Genomic DNA, 24464 nt, shown 5'->3' with positions numbered 1-24464 from the left:
CCAAAACATTGTCAAGGCTGTCATAACTCCGGGATTATTCACCTCCACCTAGCATCGAAGAAACCTCTGAGGATGAGTTTGACATGGCAGATAGAGTCTTCGAGTCAGACAGCATGGTAACAGACCATTCTGTCCAACCAGTCCATGCCAAACATAATCCCAAACTAAACTAATCCCACCTGTCTGCTCCTGGCCCACATCCCTCCAAACCTTTCCAATTCATGTATTTATCCAATTGTCTTTTAAACGTTGTAATTGTACCCCCATCCACTACTTCCTCAGCAGGTTCATTCCACACGCGAACCACCCTCCATGTAAAAACATTGCCTCTTATATCATTTTTAAAAACTCTCTCCTCTTATCTTAAAAATGTGCCCCTGAGCCTTGAAATCCCCTATCCTAGGGAAAAGAGGACTACCATTAACTCTATCTATGCTTGTCATTATTTTATAAACTTCTATCAGGTTGCCTCTCAACCTCCTAGGCTCCAGTGGAAAAAAAAGTCCCAGCCTATCCAGCCTTTCTTTATAACTCAAACTTTCCATATCCAGCAACATCCTGCTAAATCTCTTCTTAACCTTCTCCAGCTTAATAATATCCTTCCTATAACTGGGCGACCAGAATTGGACACAATATTCCAGAAGAGGCCTCATCAATGTCCTGTACAACCTCAACATGACTTCCCAACTCCTGTACTCAAAGGACTGAGCAATGAAGGTTAACGTGCCAAACATGGACGTTGCAGCCTTGACTCCATTATTGCCTGAAGATGAGTATAGGTCAAGACACTCTGGGTGCAAGAGTGAGCTACAGTCTGGTACATACCTTCACTCTCCATGGCACAGCTAGAGTAACTGGACCTGGTGCGAAAATATCCCAGGAGAAGCTGCAGGAAAAAGAATGGACCTATGTCCCAGGACTTAAATGGGAAGGGATGTAATGATTGGAACGAGATCAGCTAGGTGGATCTCATAGAATGAGTTTCCTGACTGGGGCTGTTAACCTGGTCCAATCAAGGAGTCCAGCTGACAGATATAAACAGAATATCACAGGTTCAGCTTACTCTACAAGCTGGCACTGAGGTGATTGGGTCAGTGCCGTGTAGAATGCACAAGTAACTAAAGGGTGAATTGTCGACGGGATACCGGCCTTCATGGAATTAGTTCACACTAGTTTACCAGTCAAGTGAGCTGACTCTTCCATTTACAATTCCTGCTCAGTTCTAACAGTGCTAATGGCGCTTTAGTGTCTTGTCCAAAGTGCCATTTATGAGACAGGAAGAATGAATATAGCCAAGCTATTTTCTCTTAATCACGACATACAGAAACTTTATTTCAACCAAATGGGGAGAGTTAAGCATAATTACAGGTAGTGTCACTTACATCTGCATAGCTCAAATAAATAAATCCAGGATCTTCCAGATATGTAGGTAAGGTGGCTCGACGACAATCATCTGCAATATATTTTTAAGAGTTCGTTAGATATAGTAATAATAAAGTGAGATGTACATACTGGAACTGAAACAAATGAGTATGACTGAGCAAAGTTCCCAAAAGGAACATTCATTCTCCATTCTCTGCAAAATAGAGAATTTGTCCCCATTAGAAAGTACCTATGTCCCTTGCCATCACATTTATGCATTTTAAATGTTTGTAAAGATAAACATAAAATCCTGATAAATAATATTGCAACTTGTTTGCCAGAAACTTTTGATCAAGTGATTAATATTTTGAATAGAACAATTCTCAACAAGATAAAATTCTCCACAAAAATTTGCATCCTTTAGAGATTTGGTCAGATTTCTAAAGATACTACAGTCTCTGGGACAGTGATTGAATGGGATTAAATGAATTTAGTGTTATCACCATTAAAGAATGCTTCTGGCAAGGCTTACACAGCAGCTTAAAATGGAAAGTGTCAAGGGCTACCAATACCCACAGTACCCCAGGAAACAGTTCTTTTCAAGGATAAGGAAAAAAAAGATTCCTTGAAAGAAAGTTAAAAGGAAGAAGCAGGAACTCATTCTCATAAAACTGCGACCCTGGAGCTAGTTGGTCAAGATTTATACAATTTATTATCCAGATTTCAATTGATGGCAGTGAATGAGGAATACTTCAGTACACTGAAAGTCTACAGTTGTATTTTTAAGATGCAATGTGCTGTATGGAAGAAATTGTTGATGTAATAAAAGTACATCAAATCTGGTTATGCTTCATGCTGGATTTGAATTACTCTGTGACTGGTTTTACATTCATTTGGCATTTGATTGCCTTGATCTTTCCATATCAAGAGTCTCATTAGAGGACTCTGTATCAAGTTCATCAATTCACACAACTGCTTACTGAAGGACAACACAGTCTTGGAATACATTGCAATTCTTTTGCTTTGGATGCCAATACCTGTGTCAAAAAGTGTGGTGCTAGAAAAGCACAGCCGGTCAGGCAGCATCCGAGGACTAGGAGTATAAGCACTTCATCAGGAATGCCATTGCCTTCCATTATTTAGTACCATTGGAAAACCAGCTATTACTCCAAAGAAAAAGGAATGCCACAATTTAAATTTCAAACAGTAAACATTTCATGCCCTTTGACAGTTTTACTCAAGACTTCATTACTGGAGTTACTTTGTGTGTGAAGAATCCACTTTGCTTTGATTTCTCCTCATTTTGTGCCACCTTTTCAAAATGCATTCACTCTATGATGTTTGGTTCAGCAATTTCACACCACATCAGCAGATATAAAGCTGCGAGGGACTCAGGCTGACAAAACCAAATCTCTAGGGTTTGGAATCAACACTAGGCATAATATTGAACTTGATATTATAATTCTACTGGCCTTCCATTGTAATGTCAGTTGACATCCTACACCTATTCTGCAGTGTGCTTCATCACCCATATCCCTCATCAAGCTATGAAGCAGAAATCAACCAAGAATGAATGACTTCAAATACATGAAGAGCATAAAGAAGCTTGTTCTGCTTTGATGAGGATAATGCAAGATTTAATTGTGATTAAAATAATGAGCGGGTTGATAAAATAAATAGGGAGAAACTATTTCCACTGGCAGGTAAGCTAGTAACTGGGAAACACGGATCTAAGGTAATTGAGTGAACCAACTAGAAAAATTTGTTTTATTTTATGCAGCAAGTTGTTACAATCTGAAATTCATCATCTCAATGGAAATGAAACCAAATTCTATCGTAATCTCAAAAGAGAATTGGATAAATACTCGCAGGGAAAGGAATTTCATGGCAATGGAGAAAGAGCAGCCAAATATGGTTAATTGGTTACCTCTATTAAACAGCTGACAAAAGCACACAGGTCAACCAGCCTCTTTCGGTGTTTTATCATTCCATGATCCTGTCTCATTAGTTTTTTGAAGGCACTTAATAATGTGGCTTATGAAGCACTCTAGAGATCTGTGTGAGTTTTTTTTGTTGAAGAGAACTACCACCTGAACTATACCTTTTCTTTGGAGCTATTCAGATCTTTGGCTAGAGCTTTTATGGGTGTCTTTGCGTTTTCTAGTGCGTGGAGCAGATGGGAGTCAAAGTAGTGACTCTAGCAAACAGCTGGACCTTTGAAAGTGAATTGTGCTCCCAGTGACCCTGCAAATTCCAATAATGATCAGTGTTCAGAGCACCAGTAGACATCCTCTAAGTTAAAATAGTAGATTCACTACCCATAGAAACTTGAAGGCCAACACATTCAACAGTGTCTCAAATAAATATTCTCTGTGCACTTACTAATAGTGACGTTTACACATTGACTTTCGGAACATCGTTTTCTCTTCTTTGACATTTTCTGACATGAAGACTGGCCTTGAAAGAGGCTCTGAGGGAACAAAAGTCCAGTTAAAATGTTTTGTAAGTGCACAACCTTTGCCTGCTTTCTTTGTTCTTCATTCTTCTCTATCACATTGACTCTTGGGATGCAACTTAATGCCTTTCTTCCAGGTGAGTTTGGAGTTGGGGTGGGGGACATTTAATCAGGTGGAGGTTTAAAAAATGAAGACTCTGCTGTTTTCCTGATTAAACCCAGTGCAGTATGCTCATATATCTACCTAAGGGTATTATGTTGCTGCAGTTGATATTCAACAAATGGTTGTGGGATCTTGTCAAGTTGGAAGCTCAAAAAGCAAACTTTGTCAGGATGACCTTCAGGCTCCCAGGGAAGATATTTTTGATACAAAGGCAGTCAGTGTCTGATCAAGGGAGATGGACCAGGACTGGAGGGGAGGCAGGATGGTGTTATGTGCAACCAACTGCCCTTGTTATTGAAGCCCCTGCCATCTCCTTCTTATAATTCCTTACCCTGCCCTGATATACCTTTGGCATGGGGTTTCTCAGTGATCCTGGGTCTCTGCTGGGTGCATTGCCAGCAGCTGTTACTGCTCCAAGTGACACTACCTGCAAAGCAGAGCTGCTGGCCTTTGATTGACTGCCAGTGCTTGAGTGAGATTTTCATAAACATCGCCTGCTTCCCCGATGCTAGATAAGAACCTAATTGGCACTTAATATGAGGTGGGTCTTCCTCAAAGGAGGCAACAAAATGGCTTTTGCCACAGATATGTTTTTTGATTAAATACTGCACTTGCTATGGATGGGTATGCTTCCCTGACATCAGTACCTCTAATTTACCTTCAACATGGACTTCAACATGGAGGTTGGTCCATTATAATATTTTGTTACAAAAAAGCCATTAAGTAATTTTAAAGAAGATGGTTAAATAGAATTAAGATAAATATAGCAGAACAGTCTTGAGGGGTAAATAGGTTACTTCTATGTTTTCCCAAAGTGAGGCCTATACTCACTCAGTAATCAGGAAAGCTACATTCACATTGTTAACTATTCTGCATTTTTACAGACACAATCACAGTTCACCACCTATGTTGCAAGAACAGTGTCCTACAAGCCAGAGATCATCTAATAAGTGTGAACACATGATTTTACCAGTGATTAGTCTTGCTAAAATAGTTTAATTATATTCTTGAAATTGAAAAGTGGGCTGCTATTCTTGCTCATGTAGGTCAGAAAGTGCTGATCTAATGTATTTTCCTCAAATTTCCTAGAATTGAATACCCAAATGGTGAAAATGCCAATTAATGATTGTTCATTTAGAAAATACATTCAATACATGAATGTTTAAGTTGACATTTTAACATAATAAAATGGGATTATATTATTGAAATTTAATTCACATACTTGCAACAGTCTACTTTAAATTCCAAGTTGTTTAATTCCAGATAAACAAAAACTCAATATCCAATTCTATTTTCCTGTGTTATTTTATAACTGAATTAAGGTTGCATTTTTTAAACCATAAATCTCACCTTAAATGATCAAAAGCAGACTAGAAAATACTTGTATAACAGAGCACTCCACTTATTGGAGTAGTTACAATTTTAATACTGATGCGAAACTGGTCAATTATTCAGTTACATTCAGTAGTTTTGTTGTAAAAAAATTACATGAACTGTAATAGATTTCTCAATAGCAGACTGCTTCACAGTATGAATGTTTGCCTTGTTGGCTGCAGATAAAATAGGCAGTCTCGGTTCAGTGGACATAATTAAAAATCACACAATACCAGGGTACAGTCCAACAGGTTTATTTGAAAGTACAAGCTTTCAGAGTGTTGCTCCTTTGTCAGCTAGCTATCTGACAAAGGAGCAGCACTCTGAAAGCTTGTACTTTCAAATAAACCTGTTGGACTGTACCCTGGTGTTGTGTGATTTTTAACTTTGTCCAGCCCAGTCCAACACCAACATCTCCACGTCATCAGTTCAGTGGGTAAAGCTAGCACTAAAGGGATGACATCACTTGGAACTACAAGGGTGAGAAATAAATGAAATTAATATCTCTTTAGGACAACAGAAATAGAGATAGAGAACCATGACAAACAGAGTAGGACAATCAGCCCGTTTGGCATGTACCACCACTCACTGGTTCATGACTGATTTGTGTATTAACTTTGGTTCCATAACCCTAAATATATTTGTATAATAAAATCTCAGTTTTGAAATTTGCCACCAAAATATTTCAATGGCTTTTTGATTAGTGAAATCACCCATGAACATTCTACCTCTAATTTTGAAGATGTGGCTCCCTCCATTCAATGTTTCCCTTCAAAACAATCCCCACTCCAATTCAAGATTGCCCCAGCCAAGAAAATAGCTTGAATCTATCTATAAAATCTTGTAGTCACCCTAACCATCTCAAATATATTATACGCAAGGGAATACAAGCTAGCAAGCCCTTCTCATAAGTTTGCCCTTTTAGGTATTTTTAATTAACCATTTCAAAAATGTTATGTCACACTTCTGGAGCAGATGGGTCTTGGACCCAGGCCTCCTGGTCCAGAGTTTGGGAGATTGCATCTTAAGGGCGCCAAGTTTACCCCTATACCAAAGTTATTCAACTAGAAATCTGCAGAAAGATTGTATGAGCAGTGTCAGTTAACTTTGTGCAGTACCCAACCAGGAAGGTCTTGATGTCACATATGGATATCTGTAATGAGTAATTATCCTCTAACCATCAGACTGTCATTCCTAACTTTGACAAATATAAAATGTTGTCAGAATTAACATTCCTTATGCAGATATTGTAGATACAGCTCAAGATTATAAAGCGCGAAGACTTCATTTTTATTCATTCATTGACAGGATGAGGGTATCACTTGCTAGGCCAGAATTTATTGCCATCCCTAATTGCCCAGAAAGCAGTTAAGAGTAAACCATTTTGCTGTGGGTCTGGAGTCACATATAAGCCACATCAGGTAAAGGTAGTAGTGTCCTTCCCTGATGGAAATTTTTCCACATGAATGAGCTAGATGGGTTTTTCTGAAAATCAACTATGGTTTCATGGTCGTCATTAGACTCTTAAGTCCAGATTTTTATTCAATTCAAAGCTCCCCAGCTGCCATAGGCAGATTTGAACCCAGGTGGCCAGAACATTGCTGCAGTCTCTGGATTATGCATTAATAGTCTCGCAATATATTGTTCGTCTCTTTTTGGGAGTAATACTGAAAACTGACAGTCACAAAAAGATCTTGGGATCATCACAAAATTAATCAAGTGACTGCTACTAAAATCAAGTTTTTTTTCAGTTCTTTGAATAGAAATATTTAATTCATGTTTTAGAAGATTGATGAGGGCAGAGCAGTAGATGTGATCTATATGGACTTCAGTAAGGCGTTCAACAAGGTTCCCCATGGGAGATTGATTAGCAAGGTTAGATCTCACCGAATACAGGGAGAACTATCCATTTGGATACAGACCTGGCTCAAAGGTAGAAGACAGAGGGTGGTGGTGGAGGGTTGATTTTCAGGCTGGAGACCTGTGACCAGTGGAGTGCCACAAGGATCGGTGCTGAGCCCTCTACTTTTTGTCATTTACAGAAATGATTTGGATGAGAGCATAAGAGGTACAGTTAGTAAGTTTGCAGATGACACCAAAATTGGAGGTGTAGTGGACAGCGAAGAGTGTTACCTCAGATTACAACAGTACCTGGATCAGATAGGCCAATGGGCTGAGAAGTGGCAGATGGAGTTTAATTCAGATAAATGCGAGGTGCTGCATTTTGGGAAAGCAAATCTTAGCAGGACTTATACACTTAATGGTAAGGTCCTAGGGAGTGTTGCTAAACAAAGAGACCTTGGAGTGCAGGTTCATAGCTCCTTGAAAGTGGAGTCGCAGGTAGATAGGATAGTGAAGAAGGCGTTTGGTATGCTTTCCTTTATTGGTCAGAGTATTGAGTACAGGAGTTGGGAGGTCATATTGCGGCTGTACAGGACATTGGTTAGGCCACTGTTGGAATATAGCATGCAATTCTGGTCTCCTTCCTATCGGAAAGATGTTGTGAAACTTGAAAGGGTTCAGAAAAGATTTACAAGGATGTTGCCCGGGTTGGAGGATCTGAGCTACAGGGAGAGGCTGAACAGGCAGGGACTCTTTTCCCTGGAGTGTCGTAGGCTGAGGAGTGACCTTATAGAGATTTACAAAATTATGAGGGGCATAGATAGGAGAAATAAGCAAAGTCTTTTCCCTGGGGTCGGGAAGTCCAGAACTAGAGGGCATAGGTTTAGGGTGAGAGGGGAAAGATATAAAAGAGACATAAGGAGCAACTTTTTCACGCAGAGGGTGGTACGTGTATGGAATGAGCTGCCAGAGGATGTGGTGGAGGCTGGTACAATTGCAACATTTAAGAGGCATTTGGATCGGTATATGAATAGGAAGGGTTTGGAGGGATATGGGCCGGGTGCTGGCAGGTGGGACTATATTGGGTTGGGATATCTGGTCGGCATGGATGGGTTGGACTGAAAGGTCTGTTTCAATGCTGTACATCTCTATGACTCTATGACTCTATACATGCGAAGAGATCTGAAATAATCTCAGCAATAAATGCACAGGCTATTTGATATTCTCTATCATCACCTCATACTCTTGCTTGAAGCCATAGTCCTCAGCTGATTTCATTTGGTTGATGTGTTCATGAAGGTCAGCCACTTGAACTGCACGGTACAGCTTCTGAGTCTGATAAGGAAAGCCAGCTTGATGACAAGGTCTCTGAGAGAGGTTTTCTGATAAGCTGATTGATTCATTCATCATATTGTGCTGCTCAGCATTAGGAGAATCTGGGGAGAAAGCAAAGGAAAGAAGGCTGAATTGTTAATACCACAAGGATTCAAAAGATTTCCAAGTGAGAAGGACTATTACCAGAAGAAGTGCTAATATGTGGAATTCTTGGTGAGACGAGAAGTGCTCCATTACATAAACTGAGGTTGGAATATCCGGTGAGAAGTGGAGAAGTGGTGATATGAATTCTGGAGAAACTCTCAGCTCTAGGAATACAATTTATCCTTGGTAATAATATAGCTGGATCACAGGTGGGATTGCTGCCTACTGTGATTGAAAAACCAGTGGAAAATCAGGCAACTGAGGTATTACAGGAAGTATATACTGGGACTTTTCCTGACTCTGTGATAACAAGATCACAAAACCACAAGTGGAAACAGGAGGAGAAATGAAAGAATAATGATAAGGAGGTTGAGGTACAATTATCAGAGACCATGTTTGATCAAATGATTGAGAAAAAAAACAAGACCAGTTGGAGGATGCAGTTGAATTTTGCGAGACATGTCATACATGTGGCAGTGATAAAACCAGCAGCTTTAATACAAATTCCTGCATTTGAGGAACTTCATAATTGATTGTTTAGGACCCCTACAAAAAAATGGGAATCAGTGTTTGTTGACCATAATGATGTGTCCACTAGATCTCCAGAGGCCATTCTGTTATGCAATATCACAGCTAAAAGGATTATAGGAGACTTACTCAAATTTTTCACCAGATATGGACTACCAATGAGATACAATCAGATCAAGAGTCAAATTTTACATTAAAATTATTCAGAAAAGTTATGGATAGCTTCGGAGTAAAACAATTCGAATCGACTGTGTACCATGAAGAATCACAGAGAGCATTAGAACAATGGCATCAAACTTTAAAGACCATGTTGAAGGCTTATGGTGAAGTCTATCCAGAGGAGTGGGATTAAGGAATTCTATTTGTACTTTTTTTGCAAATAGGGATGCACCAAATACATCTACTAAATTTGACCCATTTGAATTAACTTTTTGACATAAGGTGAGATGACCACTGAAATTAATTATTGAGAAATTGGTGAGTCAGTATTCATAGACCACATATTTGGAGTATGTGTCAAATTTTAGAGAAAGATTAAATAAAGCAGCTGGGTTAGTGAGACAGCATTTGAAAGTAACATAGTATGTGATGAAACCACACATGAAGGAAATCAAAAATTCAAAACTTTGCTCGTAAATAAAGTTTTGGTGTTACTTCCAGTGATAGGTGAACCTTTAACAGTATGATTTTGTGGGCCTTATCAAATTGAAAGGAAATTGAGTGAGGTGAATTATTTGATAAGAATGCCACATGGAAATGCAGAGATATGTGGGAATAAGCTGGGAATTACTAATGTAATTACACATGACGTGGATATAGGAAATGTTGTTCCAATTAAGCAACATCCTCATAGACTTAACCCTCTAAAGTTGGCACAGGTTTGAAAGGACATTGAATGCATGCTGAAAGACAACATTATCAAAGTGAGTTGCAGTGACTGGAGCTCACCTACACTAATGATGCCAAAACCAGAAGGTACCCAATGATTATGTGTGGACTACGGCAAGGTCAATGCAGTTACAAAGTCTGATTCAGATCTTATTCCATGTTTGACATTTGATTTGATTTGATTTATTGCCTTGTGTACCTAACTACTGTTTATGAGCAGTACAGGCAGATCATAGTAAACAAGAAAATACAGATCATAGGATGAAAATAACCTTGAACAGAAGCATACAGTTTACACTGCACAGGGTGCGTGCTAGGCAAGATCAACATTAACAAGATCAGCATTATTTGAAGTCAGAGAGTCCATTCATCTGAAAGACTGTTTTGAGAAGGTGGCGAAGCAACTTAAATTTATAAGTTGGACTTATTCAGAGGATATTTGCAGGTACCTTTATTTGAAAGAGCAAAGACAATTTTGACTTCTCTGACTCCGAATGGACTATACCAATTAAAGTATCGCCATTTCGAATGAAAAATATGCCAGCCACATTTCAAACACTAATTAGTAAAATCATTTCTAGATTCGCCAATTGTGTGGTGTACATCAATGACTTGGAGGTTTTTAGTCACATATGAAAGAAACATTTGCAGCATCTATTGAAATTATTCAGTTAACTTCAGGGGACAGGCTTGGTGATCAACCTGGGTAAGAGTGAGTTTGCAAAAATACTTGTCACATTCCTGGGCCGTGTTATCAGATGGGAACAGATGGCCCATGGGATGTGAACACAAAGGTTATGGGGGATTCTCCGAACCATTGATGAAGAGCATAGTACTATGATCCTTCAGATTGAATGGGTTTTATTAGAATTTTAGCAGTGTAGGTGCTCCACTGACTAACTTACTGAACAAGTTCAGATAATTTCAGTGGATAACAGACTGTTAGAAGGCATTTGACAGCCTGAAAGTTGTGTTAACCACTGCCCCAGTGTTAGCCACTCATAATTACGCAAAGCCACTCAAGTAGCTCTGATGCGAGTGATGTGAATGTCGGTGCTTTACTCTTACAAGAAGACAATGAGAAAGATCTATTAAGTATTTTTGCAGAAAATGGAATGCTAATCAACAGAGATAGCCCATGATAGAGAAGGGTAACTAGAGAGAGGGTAGGGCCGCTTAAAGATCAAGGAGGTCATCTTTGAGTTGAACCTCAGGAGATGGGAGAGATACTAAATGAAGATTTCACGCCAGTTTTTACTGTGGAGAAACAAATGGAGTGCAGAGAATACAAAGAAATAAATTTTGTTGTTTTAAAAACAGTTCACATTACAGAAGAGGAGGTTCGGGAGGTTTAGAGAATATAAAGCCGTATAAATTTCTTTGACCTGATCTAATGTATCCGAGAACATTGTGGAAAGTAAGGGAAGAAATTGCAAGACACCCTGCAGAAATATTTACATCATCTGTAATTAGGGGTGAGGTACCTGATGGCAGAGAGTGGCTACTTTTGTACCTTTGTTTAAGAAAGGTTGCAAGGAAAAGCCAGGGAGCTATAGATAGAACCATAGAATCCTACGTAGAATCTCCACAGCGTGGAAACAGGCCCTTTGGCCCAACAAGTCCACACCGACCCTCCGAAGAGCAACCCATCCAGACCTTTTTTCCTACCCTATTACTCAACATTTCCCCTGACTAATGCATCTAACCTACACACCCCTGAACACTATGGGCAATTTAGCATGGCCAATTCACCTAACTTGCACGTCTGGATTGTGGGAGGAAACCGGGGCACCTGGAGGAAACCCATGCAGACATGGGGAGAATATGCAAACTCCACACAGACAATCGCCCAAGGCTGGAATCAAATTGAGAGTCTGACTTCGGTTGTGGGTAAATTGTCGGAGGTGATTATAAAAGATAGGATTTATGGACATTTAGAGAAGCAAAAACTGATTAGGAATAATCAGCATGATTTTGTGCAAGGTAAATTGTCTCACAATCTTGATTGGGGTTTTTGAGGAAGTTACCAAAAAGATTGATATGGGCAGACCAGAAGACATTGTTTACTGGGAATTTAGTAAAGCTTTTGACAAAATTCCAAGACTAATTAATAAAGTTAGGTAACATGGGAGTCAGGATGAGCTTGCCAGTTGGATACATAATTGGTGTATGGCAGGGAGTGGTGGTGGAGGTTTGCTTTCCGGACAGGAGGCCTGCCATCAGCAGTATTCCACAGGGATTGGTTCTGGGACCTCATTTGTTTGTCATTTACATAAATGATCTGGAAGAGAATCTAGAAGACATCAAAATTTGTGGCACAGTAAACAAGGAAGAAGATTTTCTAAGGTCAATGGGATGAAAAATGGCAGATGGAGTTCAATTTGGAGAAATGTGAAGTATTGCATTTTGGTGCAACTGAAAAAGGGTAGGGCTTACATAATTCAGAGGAGGACGCTGAGTAATGTTGTAGAACAGAGGGACCTATGGGTTTAGGTACATAATTCTTTGAAATTTGGATTACATACAGACAGGGTAGTTAAAAAGGCATCTAGTACGCTTGCCTTCATTGCTCAGTCCTTTGAGTTTAGTAATTGGGAAGTCATGTTGAGGTTGTATAGGACATTGGTGAGGCTTCTTCTGGAATATTGTATCCAGTTCTGGTCGCCCAGTTATTGGAAAGATACTATTAATCTGATATGGGTCCAGAAGAGATTTACTAAGATGTTGCTGGGTATGGGAAGTATAGGTTATAAAGAAAGGCTGGATAGGCTGGGAGTTTTTTCATTGGATTATAGCAGGTTAAGAAACGACCTGAAAGAAGTTTATAAAATAATGAATGGTACAGATAGAGTTAACCATAGTTATCTTTTCTCTTGGATGGGGGATTTCAAGACGACGGGACATATTTTAAGGTTAGAGGAGAAAGTTTTAAAAAGACATGGGCAAATCTTTTACACAGGCGGTGGTTTGCATGTGAAATCAACTTACCAAGGGTGTAGGTATAATTACAACATTTAAAAGACATTTGGATAAGTACACAAAAAGGAAAGGTATGAAGGGATATGGGCCAGAGGCAGGCAGGTAGGGCTAGTTTAGTGTGGGATTATGTTCTGCACGGACTAGTTGGACCGAAGGATCTGTTTCTGTGCTGTATGACTATGAAACCTTGAGCTCGGTATTGACATTTATATTGCCAGTAATGTATTTGAGACAATTGTATATCCTGATCATAGAGAGAAATTGAGGACTGCAGTTGCTGGAGATCATGGTCGAAAAGTGTGGTGCTGGAAAAGTACAGCAGGTTAGGAAGCATCTGAGGAACGGGAGAGTTGACTTTTCGGGCTTAAGCCCTTCATCAGGAATGTGGGGAGGAAAGGAGGCTGAGACATAAGTAGGAAGTTGGGGGTGGGGGAAGGTAAGCTGGGAAGGCAATAGGTAGGTGCAGGTAGGATGATGGTGATAGGTTGACTGGGAGGGTGGCATGAATAGGCAGGAAGGAAGATGAACAGGTAGGACAGTTCAAGAGGGTGGTGCCAGGTTGGAGATTTGTATATGGGATGAGGCGGGGCAATAAGGAAACCGGTGAAGTTGACATTGATGCCATATGCTTGGAGGTCCCAAGGTGGAAGATGAGGTGTTCTTCTTCCAATCGCTGGGTGGTTTGAATTTATTTGGTGGTGGAGGAGGCCCAGGGCTTGCATGTCCTTGGCGGAGTGAGAGGGGGAGTTAAAATAGTCGGCCAGAGGGCGGTGGGGCTGTTTGGTGCATGTGTCCCAGAGATGTTCTTTGAAACGTACTGTGAGTTGGCATCTTGTCTCCCCAATGCAGAGAAACCCACTTTAAGAGCAATGGACACAGTAGATGAGATGTTTGGAAATGCAGGAAAATCTCTCCCACGATTCCCTTGTTAGGTCCACACCCCCCACTCCTGGCACCTTCCCTTCCTATTGCGAGATGTGTAAAACCTATATCCACACCTCCCCCCTCAGCTCTGTCCAAGGCCCCAAAGCATCCTTCGACATCCGGCAGAGATTTTCCTGCACATTCAAACATCTCATCTACTGTGTCCATTACTCTTGATGTCATCTCTTCTACATTGGGGAGACAGGATTCCAACTCGCAGAACATTTAGGGGAACATCTCTGGGACACATGCACCAAACAACCCCACCACACTTTGGCTGACCACTTTAATTTCCCCTCTCACTCCGCCAAGGACATGCAGGTCTTGGGCCTCCTCCACCACCAAATCCAAGCCACCTGACAACTGGAGGAAGCCTTGGTGCCCTCCAATCACACAGTATCAAAGTCGACTTCACCAGTTTTCTCATCTCCCCTCTCCTCACCTCATCCCAGATCCAACCCTCCCTCGGCACTGCCCTCTTGAAGTGTCCCACCTGTCTATCTTCCTTCTGACCCTCCCCTTCAACCTATCACCATCAACTCTTCACCAGCATCTACCTATCACTTTCTCAGCTTACCTACCTCCACCTCAACCTTCACTTATCTCTCAGCTTCCTTCCCCCCTACATTCCTGATGAATATGCCCGAAACGTCAACTCTATTGCTCCTCGGGTGTTGTCTGACCTGCTGTGCTTTTCCAGCACCACATTATTCTAATCAGAACCCATTAAATATTTTGGAGAAGTTTAAGGACAAAAATTCCAGTCTGTTTAGTTGGAGCTTAGTTTTGCAGCCATTCCATTTGAAATTATACATGTGGCAGGATGAGAAAATGTAACTGCCGATGCATTGTCGTGACTTGGATGAAGAAAGACTGAGGCTACTGGGGCTGCAGTAAACGGACCGACATAGATTGTAGTAGTGAATGTTTGCATGCTTAGAAACAATGTAATATGAATGTCTTGTGGTATACTAACAGAGTATGGTTTTAAAAATGAAGCCATCTTTGTGCACTGATATTTGTTTTAAGTGGGAGGTGTGACGATGCTGTGACTTTAAGAAGTTATTTTGTCCTGTTATTTTTAAAGAGGTTATAAGATAGAGGTGCCACACTACCTCTAAGTATGTAAACAATTTGTGAGGTCTTGGGTTTTTCTTTAAAGTTGAAACAATGGAAACAGTGCAGATGTGGCCAGCTCTCACAGATCAGGCTCTCTAGTTTTCTTTAGTTTTTAAGTTTAGTTTTAAGCAGAAGTCATTGGGGTCTCAAAAGAGTTGGAAGCTTCAGCGAATGTCGCTTCACTGCTATTCTCTCTGAATCTTCTCTTGATGTCTTTTTCCTCCTGAATAAGAAAACTGTATGTGTGAATCTGTGTATGAATTTGTTTTTTTTTGCCAAAGGGTATGTTTATGGGATATTAATATATTGGAACAGTTAATTAGTGATACGTACTGTGTCTATTGTTTGACTGAGTTTTCCAATAGTTCTTATTCTAAATTCCTCTTTGTTTTGTTCGTATTTTAACGACAGTGTTTAAATAAATTGTGATCTGCTTAACTTTGAGTGGTTTGACCAGTCTCATCACATCTGGGAACATGGCACTTCACATCCAACTTTTAAATAAGAAAAAGTTATGGTCTAGCCTACCTACTTAAAATATTTTGAGGGGGGTCTAGTCTGATCCATAACAATGATTAGAAATCCACAGCTTATGAGAAGCTGAGAAAGGCTAAGCTTTCTGCTTTGTGAGTATTCTTGTAAAAAGGCTGCATGTTCATAGGGCAGAAACTGAAGAGAATTAGTTAAAGCGAAAATGAAAGTTTGACATAGAGGTGTAATTCCTCTGCATTTGAATTGTTGTAAGTTAATAATGTTGGTGATTAGGCTGAAACTTTGCTTTGCTGAATTTTAAAAGATTTTTCTTGTGTTCTAAATTTAGATTTGTTTTGCTTTTATTTTAGTCTTTTACGTAAGCAAATTTGGTGACAGCCTTCTGTGACTGCAACAGCTGAAATAAAAAGAAAATGATCTAGCAGGCCAGATTATTCTGGAATGTGACCTTTATAGTACCACCATCATAAAATTTGCCGATATCTTCAAAGGAAACAATTTTTAAAACAAATTATGTTTGTCCAATCCTCCCAAAAGAATCCCCTAATCATGGAATCAAATATGAATTTGCCCTTGTGATTACAGTATGATCCATCACAAGAGGAGAGCTCCAGATTCAATGACTTAGTGCACAATATGAATAATATTATTGTCCACCAGAAACTTGATCTCTTCAATCACTTGAGCTAACTTCTCTGGATTGAATCTGTAATTGTATTGTTTTATGGATGCATCCCCTACATGAACATCATGTAAAGCCAAAGACGGTTCTCCTAGACAATTTATACAATTTGATTTGTAAGCTTGTAAAAACAGTTGTACTTCACTCTCGTAGTTTTTTTTTACAAGATAGCATAATTTTGAAATCTAACACTTTAAGTACTTCAATATTTTCTAATCTGATCACTGCAGGGCCAATGTTTGAATTTCCAATTTATGATTAATTTCCCATAATTCTGATATTTTTATTTTACTCTCTATTGCATTCTTCATTGTAAATAAACTTCCATTCTGACTATCCTCCCTGTCATAGTGCCACTTGAATAAATTAACATGATGCACTTGAGATGTTACCCCTGTTTGGAGTAATAATTGTATAATTCACATAATTTAGCTTAGTTCTGATTTGATAAGGTCCAGTAAATTCTTTAATAGTTCTTCCAGAAATAGGCAACAGACTAACATTTTGCCTCCAACAACAAAACTCCAAGATTTGGCCTTTTCTCACTGTTTGAATTTTTATTGTTTACAAAAAAAATAGTTTCCAAAAGCTTTTCACCAACAGCATAATTTGATTAGTTTCTCTTGGAAACCTCCGATAATAGATCGGAAGTTAAGTTTCTGAAAGTTGGTTCGTAATTATTTTCTTTGATTAATTTAAGACATTCTCTCATCTCAAGTCTGTCTATCGTTCAAAATGACAGAGCATGTGGACGCATAAGGCAAGTTCCTACTGGCAAACAATAACAAAGAAATTCCTTTATTCCAAGCATGAGGACATTCTTGACAATAAGCTATAATCACGATCTTTAAACATTGATACCACCTTTTCAATGCTCCTTGAAATTATGGACATTGAAGTGAGTATATAAATGTTCATTTGGGGCACTGTTGATGAAAAAGGTAGCCATTGGACAGCTGTCAAGGGGATTAATGATGAGGATAGCATTGAACAGGACAGTCTAGAGGGAGGACAATGATGAGAGGAGCGGTTGATGATCAGAAGGCTCCACCACATTGGTATGATATCTAATCTTGAAAACCTTGCTAATTTTTCATTATTTTAATTTTATTGTTTGTTGTTTCAGTTTGCTGAGAGCTGAGAGCCAAAAATGATCTTTGGACTGTGCGCAGTGGCTCGTTTTTAAAAAGAGAACATACAAGCTGTTATTTGCTTTATAGGTCAGGCCTAGAAGTTAATTGCTGCTTGATCAAACAACTTAGTAGACTCTTAGACTCTCAATTGGCAGTGTGCTTAATCAGATAGTTAACGTTTGATCATTAATGAGATCAGTACCTCAGAATTGGTGCCAGCCAAGCTGGGAGAGAACATGGTTGTCAAACAAAGGGAGCAACCAAAATATCTTGAACTGTTTTGCACTGGGGGATTCTGAGAAAAGGAGTTTGGCTGTTAATGCTGAAAGCCCACTGGCATTATCATTATCCCATTATTAGGCTATTGGAAGTTCAGGGAGTAGAAACTAAGTTACAAGCTTTATTGAACATTCCTCAGAGTGCACTAGAAAAGGCATTGATTGATGCATTCAGAAAATCAATCAAAAGACAATCCTATTTACCTCTAAAACAATGTATTTGCTGTTTAAATAATCTGGTTTATTTTGATGTTTCTTTCTTTTTATTTTCATTTATTTCTTATGCTACAAGGGGGCAAAGATTGAATCCCTCTGATAACTAAACTGAAACACTGGCCCCAATCTGTTGTGATGAGTTCCCTTCTCGTAATTAATCCCGAAACACCCAGATAAGCTTGCTTTGTCCTTTTAATCTACTAAACGAGTGGTTAAATGAAAAGAATCCCTGATGCTCACTTTATAAGTAACAAGTAACAATTTATTTATTTAATCCTAACCGTGAACAAAGTAACAGAATTACTAAGTAATCGAACAATTTCCCCCCAACTACTAACTATTCCCTAACTGAATACTTTTACTGGTATGCTGTTACAATAAATACAGATCCCACTTATATAAATCCAAATAATAAGAAAACAATATATTAACATTTAGTCTCTCAAAGTTCACACAGAATGTGTCTTCTGGAATGCTCTGCCTTCTCCGCTGTTTCTCCAGCCTTTATTCTGCTGATCGTGCTGCTAGGGATGCTTTCTCTGTAATTTCTTGTGGGGACTCTTAGCTAAAAGTGTCTTGGCACCTTTTTATGGCGCATTTTTTTGCAGAACTTACTTTTACAGGTTTTGTGTGAGAGCTAAGTATTTATTCCTCAGATGGTGCATTTGCTCTGACACGAAATTTCAAAAACCTTCTGCTTATATATTATCGATGACATACCAATTTCCTTCCCATAACATTAGTCAGAGATTGTAAAAACCATCAAATTTAAATTCAATTGGCTTTCAAACCAAGCTTTTAAGTGCTTGGTTTAAATTAACTGGCTGAGTCAAGCTGGTTGCCAAGTCATCAAAACAAGCCTAAGATTTCCAATCAACAGCCAACTGATACATGTTTCGATTTCAGAACTGTCTGTAATCTGAAGCTGCTTATAGCCACATTCTTCTGTATAAATCTCTAAACTTAGAAAGCACTTTACCTCTTAAAGGGATCACACACTCTTTCCTGCTATCATTTTTACAATCAAGTTCTAGCTTCCTGCCTTCCACTTCATGAGTACGCTGCACAATTTCATAACACTTACTATGTTTGTCTGTCTGTCTTTTGTGTGAATGGGGCTGAAAACAGAAATTACTGGGTTTAAATAATAGACGTTAATTGTATTAATTTGTTATTTAACTTTGCTCATTTAAAGTTACTGTATTATTAATAAATTGTTAAGTCTCTTGTTTAAGCTATGAACTTGGTATTTAGTATCAATTATTCAGTGAGACTGGGACTGGTTACTCAAAAAGCCTGGTTAGGAACCATGAGGGCCAATTTTAGAGAGTTTAAATTTTTTAGTTTTACTGTGTTGTGAACATGGTGGCAGGGAGGCTAATTTGATTTGGTTGTCTTTGTTGCATAATACTCGACATGCACAGGTGGAATTGACTGCTTTGGCAGCAACTTTGGCATTGGCAACAACACTTCATTAATTAATGTTTAGCATTTGTATACCAGTGAAAAGGAAAAACTTTAGGAAAAGGGATAATCAGCTATGGATAACTGATGAAGTAAAGGAGGGTATCAAATTGAAAGCTAATGCATACAAAGTGGCAAAGATTACTACCGGGTTTACCACCGGTGCCACGAGATAGCGAGGCGAGGAACAGGGAGCGGGTGCAGCTTAACACGTGGCTGCGCAGCTGGTGTAGGAGGGAGGGCTTCAGATATGTAGATAATTGGGATGCCTTCTGGGGAAGGTGGGACCTGTACATGAAGGACGGGTTGCACCTGAACTGGAAAAAGGACCAATGTCCTGGGTGGAAGGTTTGCATGAGTTGTTCAGGAGGTTTAAAGTAGTATGGCAGGGGCTGGGAACCCGAGCTATATACCGGAGGTGAGAGGTGATGGAGATGAGGAAATAGCAAGAGGTAGCGCAGCCAGTGGAAATTTCCTGGGAAAGAACCAAGGGATCGGTTAAAGTGTGTTTGCTTTAATGCAAGGAGTATCAGGAATAAAAGCGATGAGCTTAGAGCATGAATCAGTACCTGGTGCTATGATGTTGTGGCCATAACAGAGGCGTGGGTTTCTCAGGGGCAGGAATGGTTGCTGGATGTTCCAGGGTTTAGAGCATTTAAAAAGAATAGGGAGGGGGGAAAAAGAGGAGGGGGTGTAGCACTGCTAATCAGAGAGGGTATCACAGCTACAGAAGCTTCCATTGTCGAGGAGGGTCTGCCTACTGAGTCAGTATGGGTGGAAATTAGGAACAGCAAGGGAGCAGTCACCTCATTAGGGGTTTACTACAGGTCCCCCAATAGCAGTAGAGAGATTAAAGAAATCATACGTCGGCAGATTTTGGAAAAGTGTGAATGGAGTAGGGTTGTTGTAATGGGTGACTTTAACTTTCCCAATATTGATTGGAACTTCCTTCGAGCAGATGGTTTGGAAGGAGCTGTTTTTGTAAGGTGTGTTCAGGAGGGTTTCCTAACTCAGTACATTGACAGGCCGACGAGGGGAGAGGCCATTTTGGATTTGGTGCTCAGCAACGAGCCAGGGCAGGTGTCAGATCTTGCGGTGGGAGAGCATTTTGGTGATAGTGACCACAACTGCCTCACATTCTACATAGCTATGGAGAAGGAGAGCAGCAGGCACAATGGGAGGATATTTAATTGGGTAAAAGGAATTTATGCTACTATCAGGCGTGCGTTGGGAAGCATGGACTGGGAGCAATTGTTCCATGGAAAGGGCACTATAGAGATGTGGAGACTGTTTAAGGAACAGTTGTTGCAAGTGATGCACAAATGTGTTCCTTTGAGACAGGCAAGAAGGGGTAGATAAAGGAACCTTGGATGACGAGAGCGGAGGAGTTTCTCGTCAAAAGAAAGAAGGCAGCTTACGTAAGGTGGAGGAAGAAAGGATCTTGCTCAGCTCTAGAGGATTACAGGCAGGCGAGGAAGGAGCTCAAAAACGGTCTGAGGAGAGCCAGGAGGGGTCACGAAAAAGGCTTGGCAGGAAGGATTAGGGAGAATCCAAAGGCATTTTACACGTATGTGAGGAATAAGAGAATGATCAAAGAAACAGTAGGGCCGATCAGGGCTCTGTTCTTGGGCCTCTACTCTTGTTATCCTCTTGTTTGTGGAGTCTGAGGAGGTAAGGGAAGCCCTAAATGAGTTTTTTGCTTCTGTCTTTACTAAAGAAAAGGACCTTGTAGTGAATGAAACCATTGAGGAGCAGGTAAGCATGCTGGAACAGATAGAGATTGAGGAAGCTGATGTGTTGAAAACGTTGACAAACATTAAGATTAACAAGTCACCAGGGCCAGAGCAGATTTGTCCTCGGCTGCTTTGGGAAGTTAGAAATGTGATTGCTTCCACCAGAGTCATACTGGAGGGAGGCAAATGTAATTCCTCTCTTCAAGAAAGGAAATAGGGAAATCCCCAGCAATTACAGACCAGTCAGTCTCACGTCTGTCGTCTGCAAGGTGTTAGAAAGGATTCTGAGGGATAGGATTTATGATCATCTGGAAGAGCATGGCTTGATTAAAGGCAGGTCAGCACGGCTTTGTGAGGGGCAGGTCATGCCTCACAAATCTTATTGAGTTCTTTGAGGATGTTACCGGACAAGTTGATGAGGGTCGAGCGGTGGATGTTATGTATATGGACTTCAGTAAGGCATTTGATCAGGTTCCCCATGGTAGGCTCATTCAGAAGGTCAGGAGGAATGGGATACAGGGAAATTTAGCTGTCTGGATACAGAATTGGCTGGTCGACAGAAGACAGAGAGTGGTAGTGGAAGGAAAATATTCTGCCTGGAAGTCAGTGGTGAGTGGTGTTCCACAGGGCTCTGTTCTTGGGCCTCTACTCTTTGTAATTTTTATTAATGACTTGGATGAGGAGATTGAAGGATGAGTTAGTAAGTTTGCAGACGACACAAAGGTTGGAGGTGTCGTTGACAGTATAGAGGACTGTTGTAGGCTGCAGCGTGACATTGACAGGATGCAGAGATGGGCTGAGAGGTGGCAGATGGAGTTCAACATGGATAAATGCAAGGTGATGCATTTTGGAAGGTCGAACTTGACAGTTGAGTACAGGATTAAAGACAGGATTCTTGGCAGTGTGGAGGAACAGCGGGATCATGGTGTGCAGGTACATAAAATTGCCACCCTGGTGGACAGGGTTGTTTTGGCTTTCATTAACAGGGGGATTGAGTTTAAGAGCCTTGAGGTCTTGTTGCAGCCCTATAAAGCTTTGGTTAGACCGCACTTGGAATACTGTGTCCAGTTCTGATCACCCTATTATAGGAAAGATGTGGATGGTTTGGAAAGGGTTCAGAGGAGATTTACCAGGATGCTGCCTGGAATGGAGGGCTTTTCTTACGAAGAGGGATTGACTGAGCTCGGACTTTTTTCATTGGAAAAAAGGAAGAGAGGGGACCTAATTGAGGTGTACAAGATAATGAGAGGCATAGATAGAGTTGATAGCCAGAAACTTTTTCCCGGGGCAGAAATTGTTAACATGAGGGGTCATAGTTTTAAGCTGTTTGGCAGAAAGTATAGAGGGGATGTCAGAGGCGGGTTCTTTACGCAGAAAGTTGTGGGAGCATGGAATGCATTGCCAGCAGCAGTTGTGGAAGCGAGGTTATTGGGGATATTTAAGAGACTGCTGGACATGCATACGGTCACAGAAATTTGAGAATGCATAAATTAAGTTTACCTCACATGAGGATCAATGGTCGGCACAACATCGTGGGCTGAAGGGCCTGTTCTGTGCTGTACTGTTCTATGTTCTATGTTCTATTCGTGGGAAACTAGGGGATTCCGAAATCTTCAAATGGCAACAGAAAGCCACAAAACACGTATAAAGAAAGGTAAAATGGATTATGAAACTCAGAATATCAAAACAGACAGCAAATATTTGTACAAATATATAAAATGAAAGAGTGGCTAAGATAAACATTGTTAGAAATGGGGAAAAGTGTTGTTTTTGCAGATATAAAAAAAACATACAGAAAAGGGGTACAGCAAGAGAACTATTAACTCTGCAGGTATTTAGGGAAGAGTAACACTACTTTTCAGTGTATAATTGTGGTTAATTAAATTCTAACTTTGGTGTGTAATTATTATAGCAAATAAGTTCTTCTTAAAAATTATGTTTTCAGCAAAAAGCTGAGATAACCGAAATGCTTGGGCTATACAAAATGATACAAGTTAATGAAATGTCAGAGGATGGAATGTACCAGCAGAATTGATACAAAATGTTAAACCAGATCTTGATGTACTGTCGACAAAATAATGAGTGTGTCAGCACTTACAGAGAGGAAGGTTGCCAACCTGGGGAAGAGGGAAGTAATAAGGATGGAGCGCAGCTGGCAGTGGTATGGCACAGTAAGAGCGATTGGGTAATTAGGAGTCTGGAGAGATGACCTCATGCAGCTCAAAGGTATAACTGTGTAGTACTTTGAATTCTCTTGACTTCAATTGCTTTCTGCAATTGGGGTCCTTTCTTGCAAGATCGTAAAATAAATTGTCTTGTTTCCAGTTTTGGTGGTCTCGTATAATTTTATTGAGTTTGTTTCTTACAACATTGGTCCTTTAGGGGATGAGAAGGGGAATTTAGTAACAGGAAATGAGGAAATGACCAAGACATTGAGCTGAAATTTTGTTTTAGTCTTGGAAGGCACAAATACCATGGCAATAATTGATAACAAGGAGGCTATGGCAGGTGAGGACCTAGAAACAATCATTATCACTAAAGAGGTAGTGTTGGGGGAGCTAATGGGGCTAAAGGTAGACAAGTCTCCTCGCCCTAATGGAATGCATCCCAGGGTAGTAAAACAGATGGCAGGGAAATAGCAAAAACGCTTGTGGTAATTTACCAAAATTGCTAGATTCTGGGGCAGTTCTGGCAGATTGGAAAACAGCAAATGTGACACCACTGTATAAAAAAGTTAGACAAAAGATGGGTAAGTGTAGGCCAGTGAGCTTAACTTCTGTAATGGGGAAAATGCTTGAATCTATCATCGAGGAAGAAATACAGAGACATCCGGATAAAAATTGTCCCATTGGACAGATGCAGCATGGGTTCATGAAAGACAGGGCATATTTAACTAATTTAGTGGAATTCTTAGAGAACATTACGAGTGCAGTGGACAAAAGGGAACCAGTGGATGTGGTGTATATGGATTTCCAGAAGGCATTCAACAAGGTGCCGCACAAATTGCTGCTGCATAAGATATGTGCATGGCATTACAGGTAATGTATTAGCATGGATAGAAGATTGGTTAACTAACAGAAAGTAAAGCATAGGGATAAATGTATGTGTTTTTTGGTTGGAGATCAGTGGCAAGTGGTATACCTCAAGGATCAGTGTAGGGACCACAATTGTTTACAAGTTACATAGATGATTTAGAGCTGTGGACCAGGTGTAGTGTGTCAAAGTTTCAGATAACACTACAATGAGTAGTACAGCAAAGTCTGCAGGGAGATATATAGATAGATTAAGTAAGTGGCTAAGGATCTGGCAGATGGAGTACGATGTTGGTAGATGTAAGGTCATCCAATTTGTGG

General features: G+C 40.1%; 1 protein-coding gene across 3 annotated transcripts in view; it reads right to left on the bottom strand.

Annotated features, from left to right (window-relative positions):
• The window catches only part of LOC122563513 (receptor-type tyrosine-protein phosphatase U-like), a 374817-nt gene that overhangs the window by 116408 nt on the left and 233945 nt on the right, over nucleotides 1-24464 (bottom strand). For all 3 annotated transcript variants that reach the window (XM_087976736.1, XM_087976734.1, XM_087976735.1), the window contains exons 16-18: nucleotides 8433-8632; nucleotides 3745-3832; nucleotides 1383-1453 (exon numbers count right to left, since the gene is read on the bottom strand). In XM_087976736.1, coding sequence (XP_087832862.1) covers nucleotides 1383-1453; nucleotides 3745-3832; nucleotides 8433-8632 — 359 coding nt within the window. The remainder of the gene's footprint in view (nucleotides 1-1382; nucleotides 1454-3744; nucleotides 3833-8432; nucleotides 8633-24464) is intronic.

The sequence above is a fragment of the Chiloscyllium plagiosum genome, unplaced genomic scaffold (assembly GCF_037043375.1).
Source record: "Chiloscyllium plagiosum isolate Xiang-an unplaced genomic scaffold, Cpla_swu_hap1 HiC_scaffold_30, whole genome shotgun sequence".
Lineage (NCBI taxonomy): Eukaryota > Metazoa > Chordata > Chondrichthyes > Orectolobiformes > Hemiscylliidae > Chiloscyllium > Chiloscyllium plagiosum.
The sequence above is the reverse complement of the archived record's forward strand: the minus strand, read 5'-3'. Positions and strand labels throughout refer to the sequence as shown.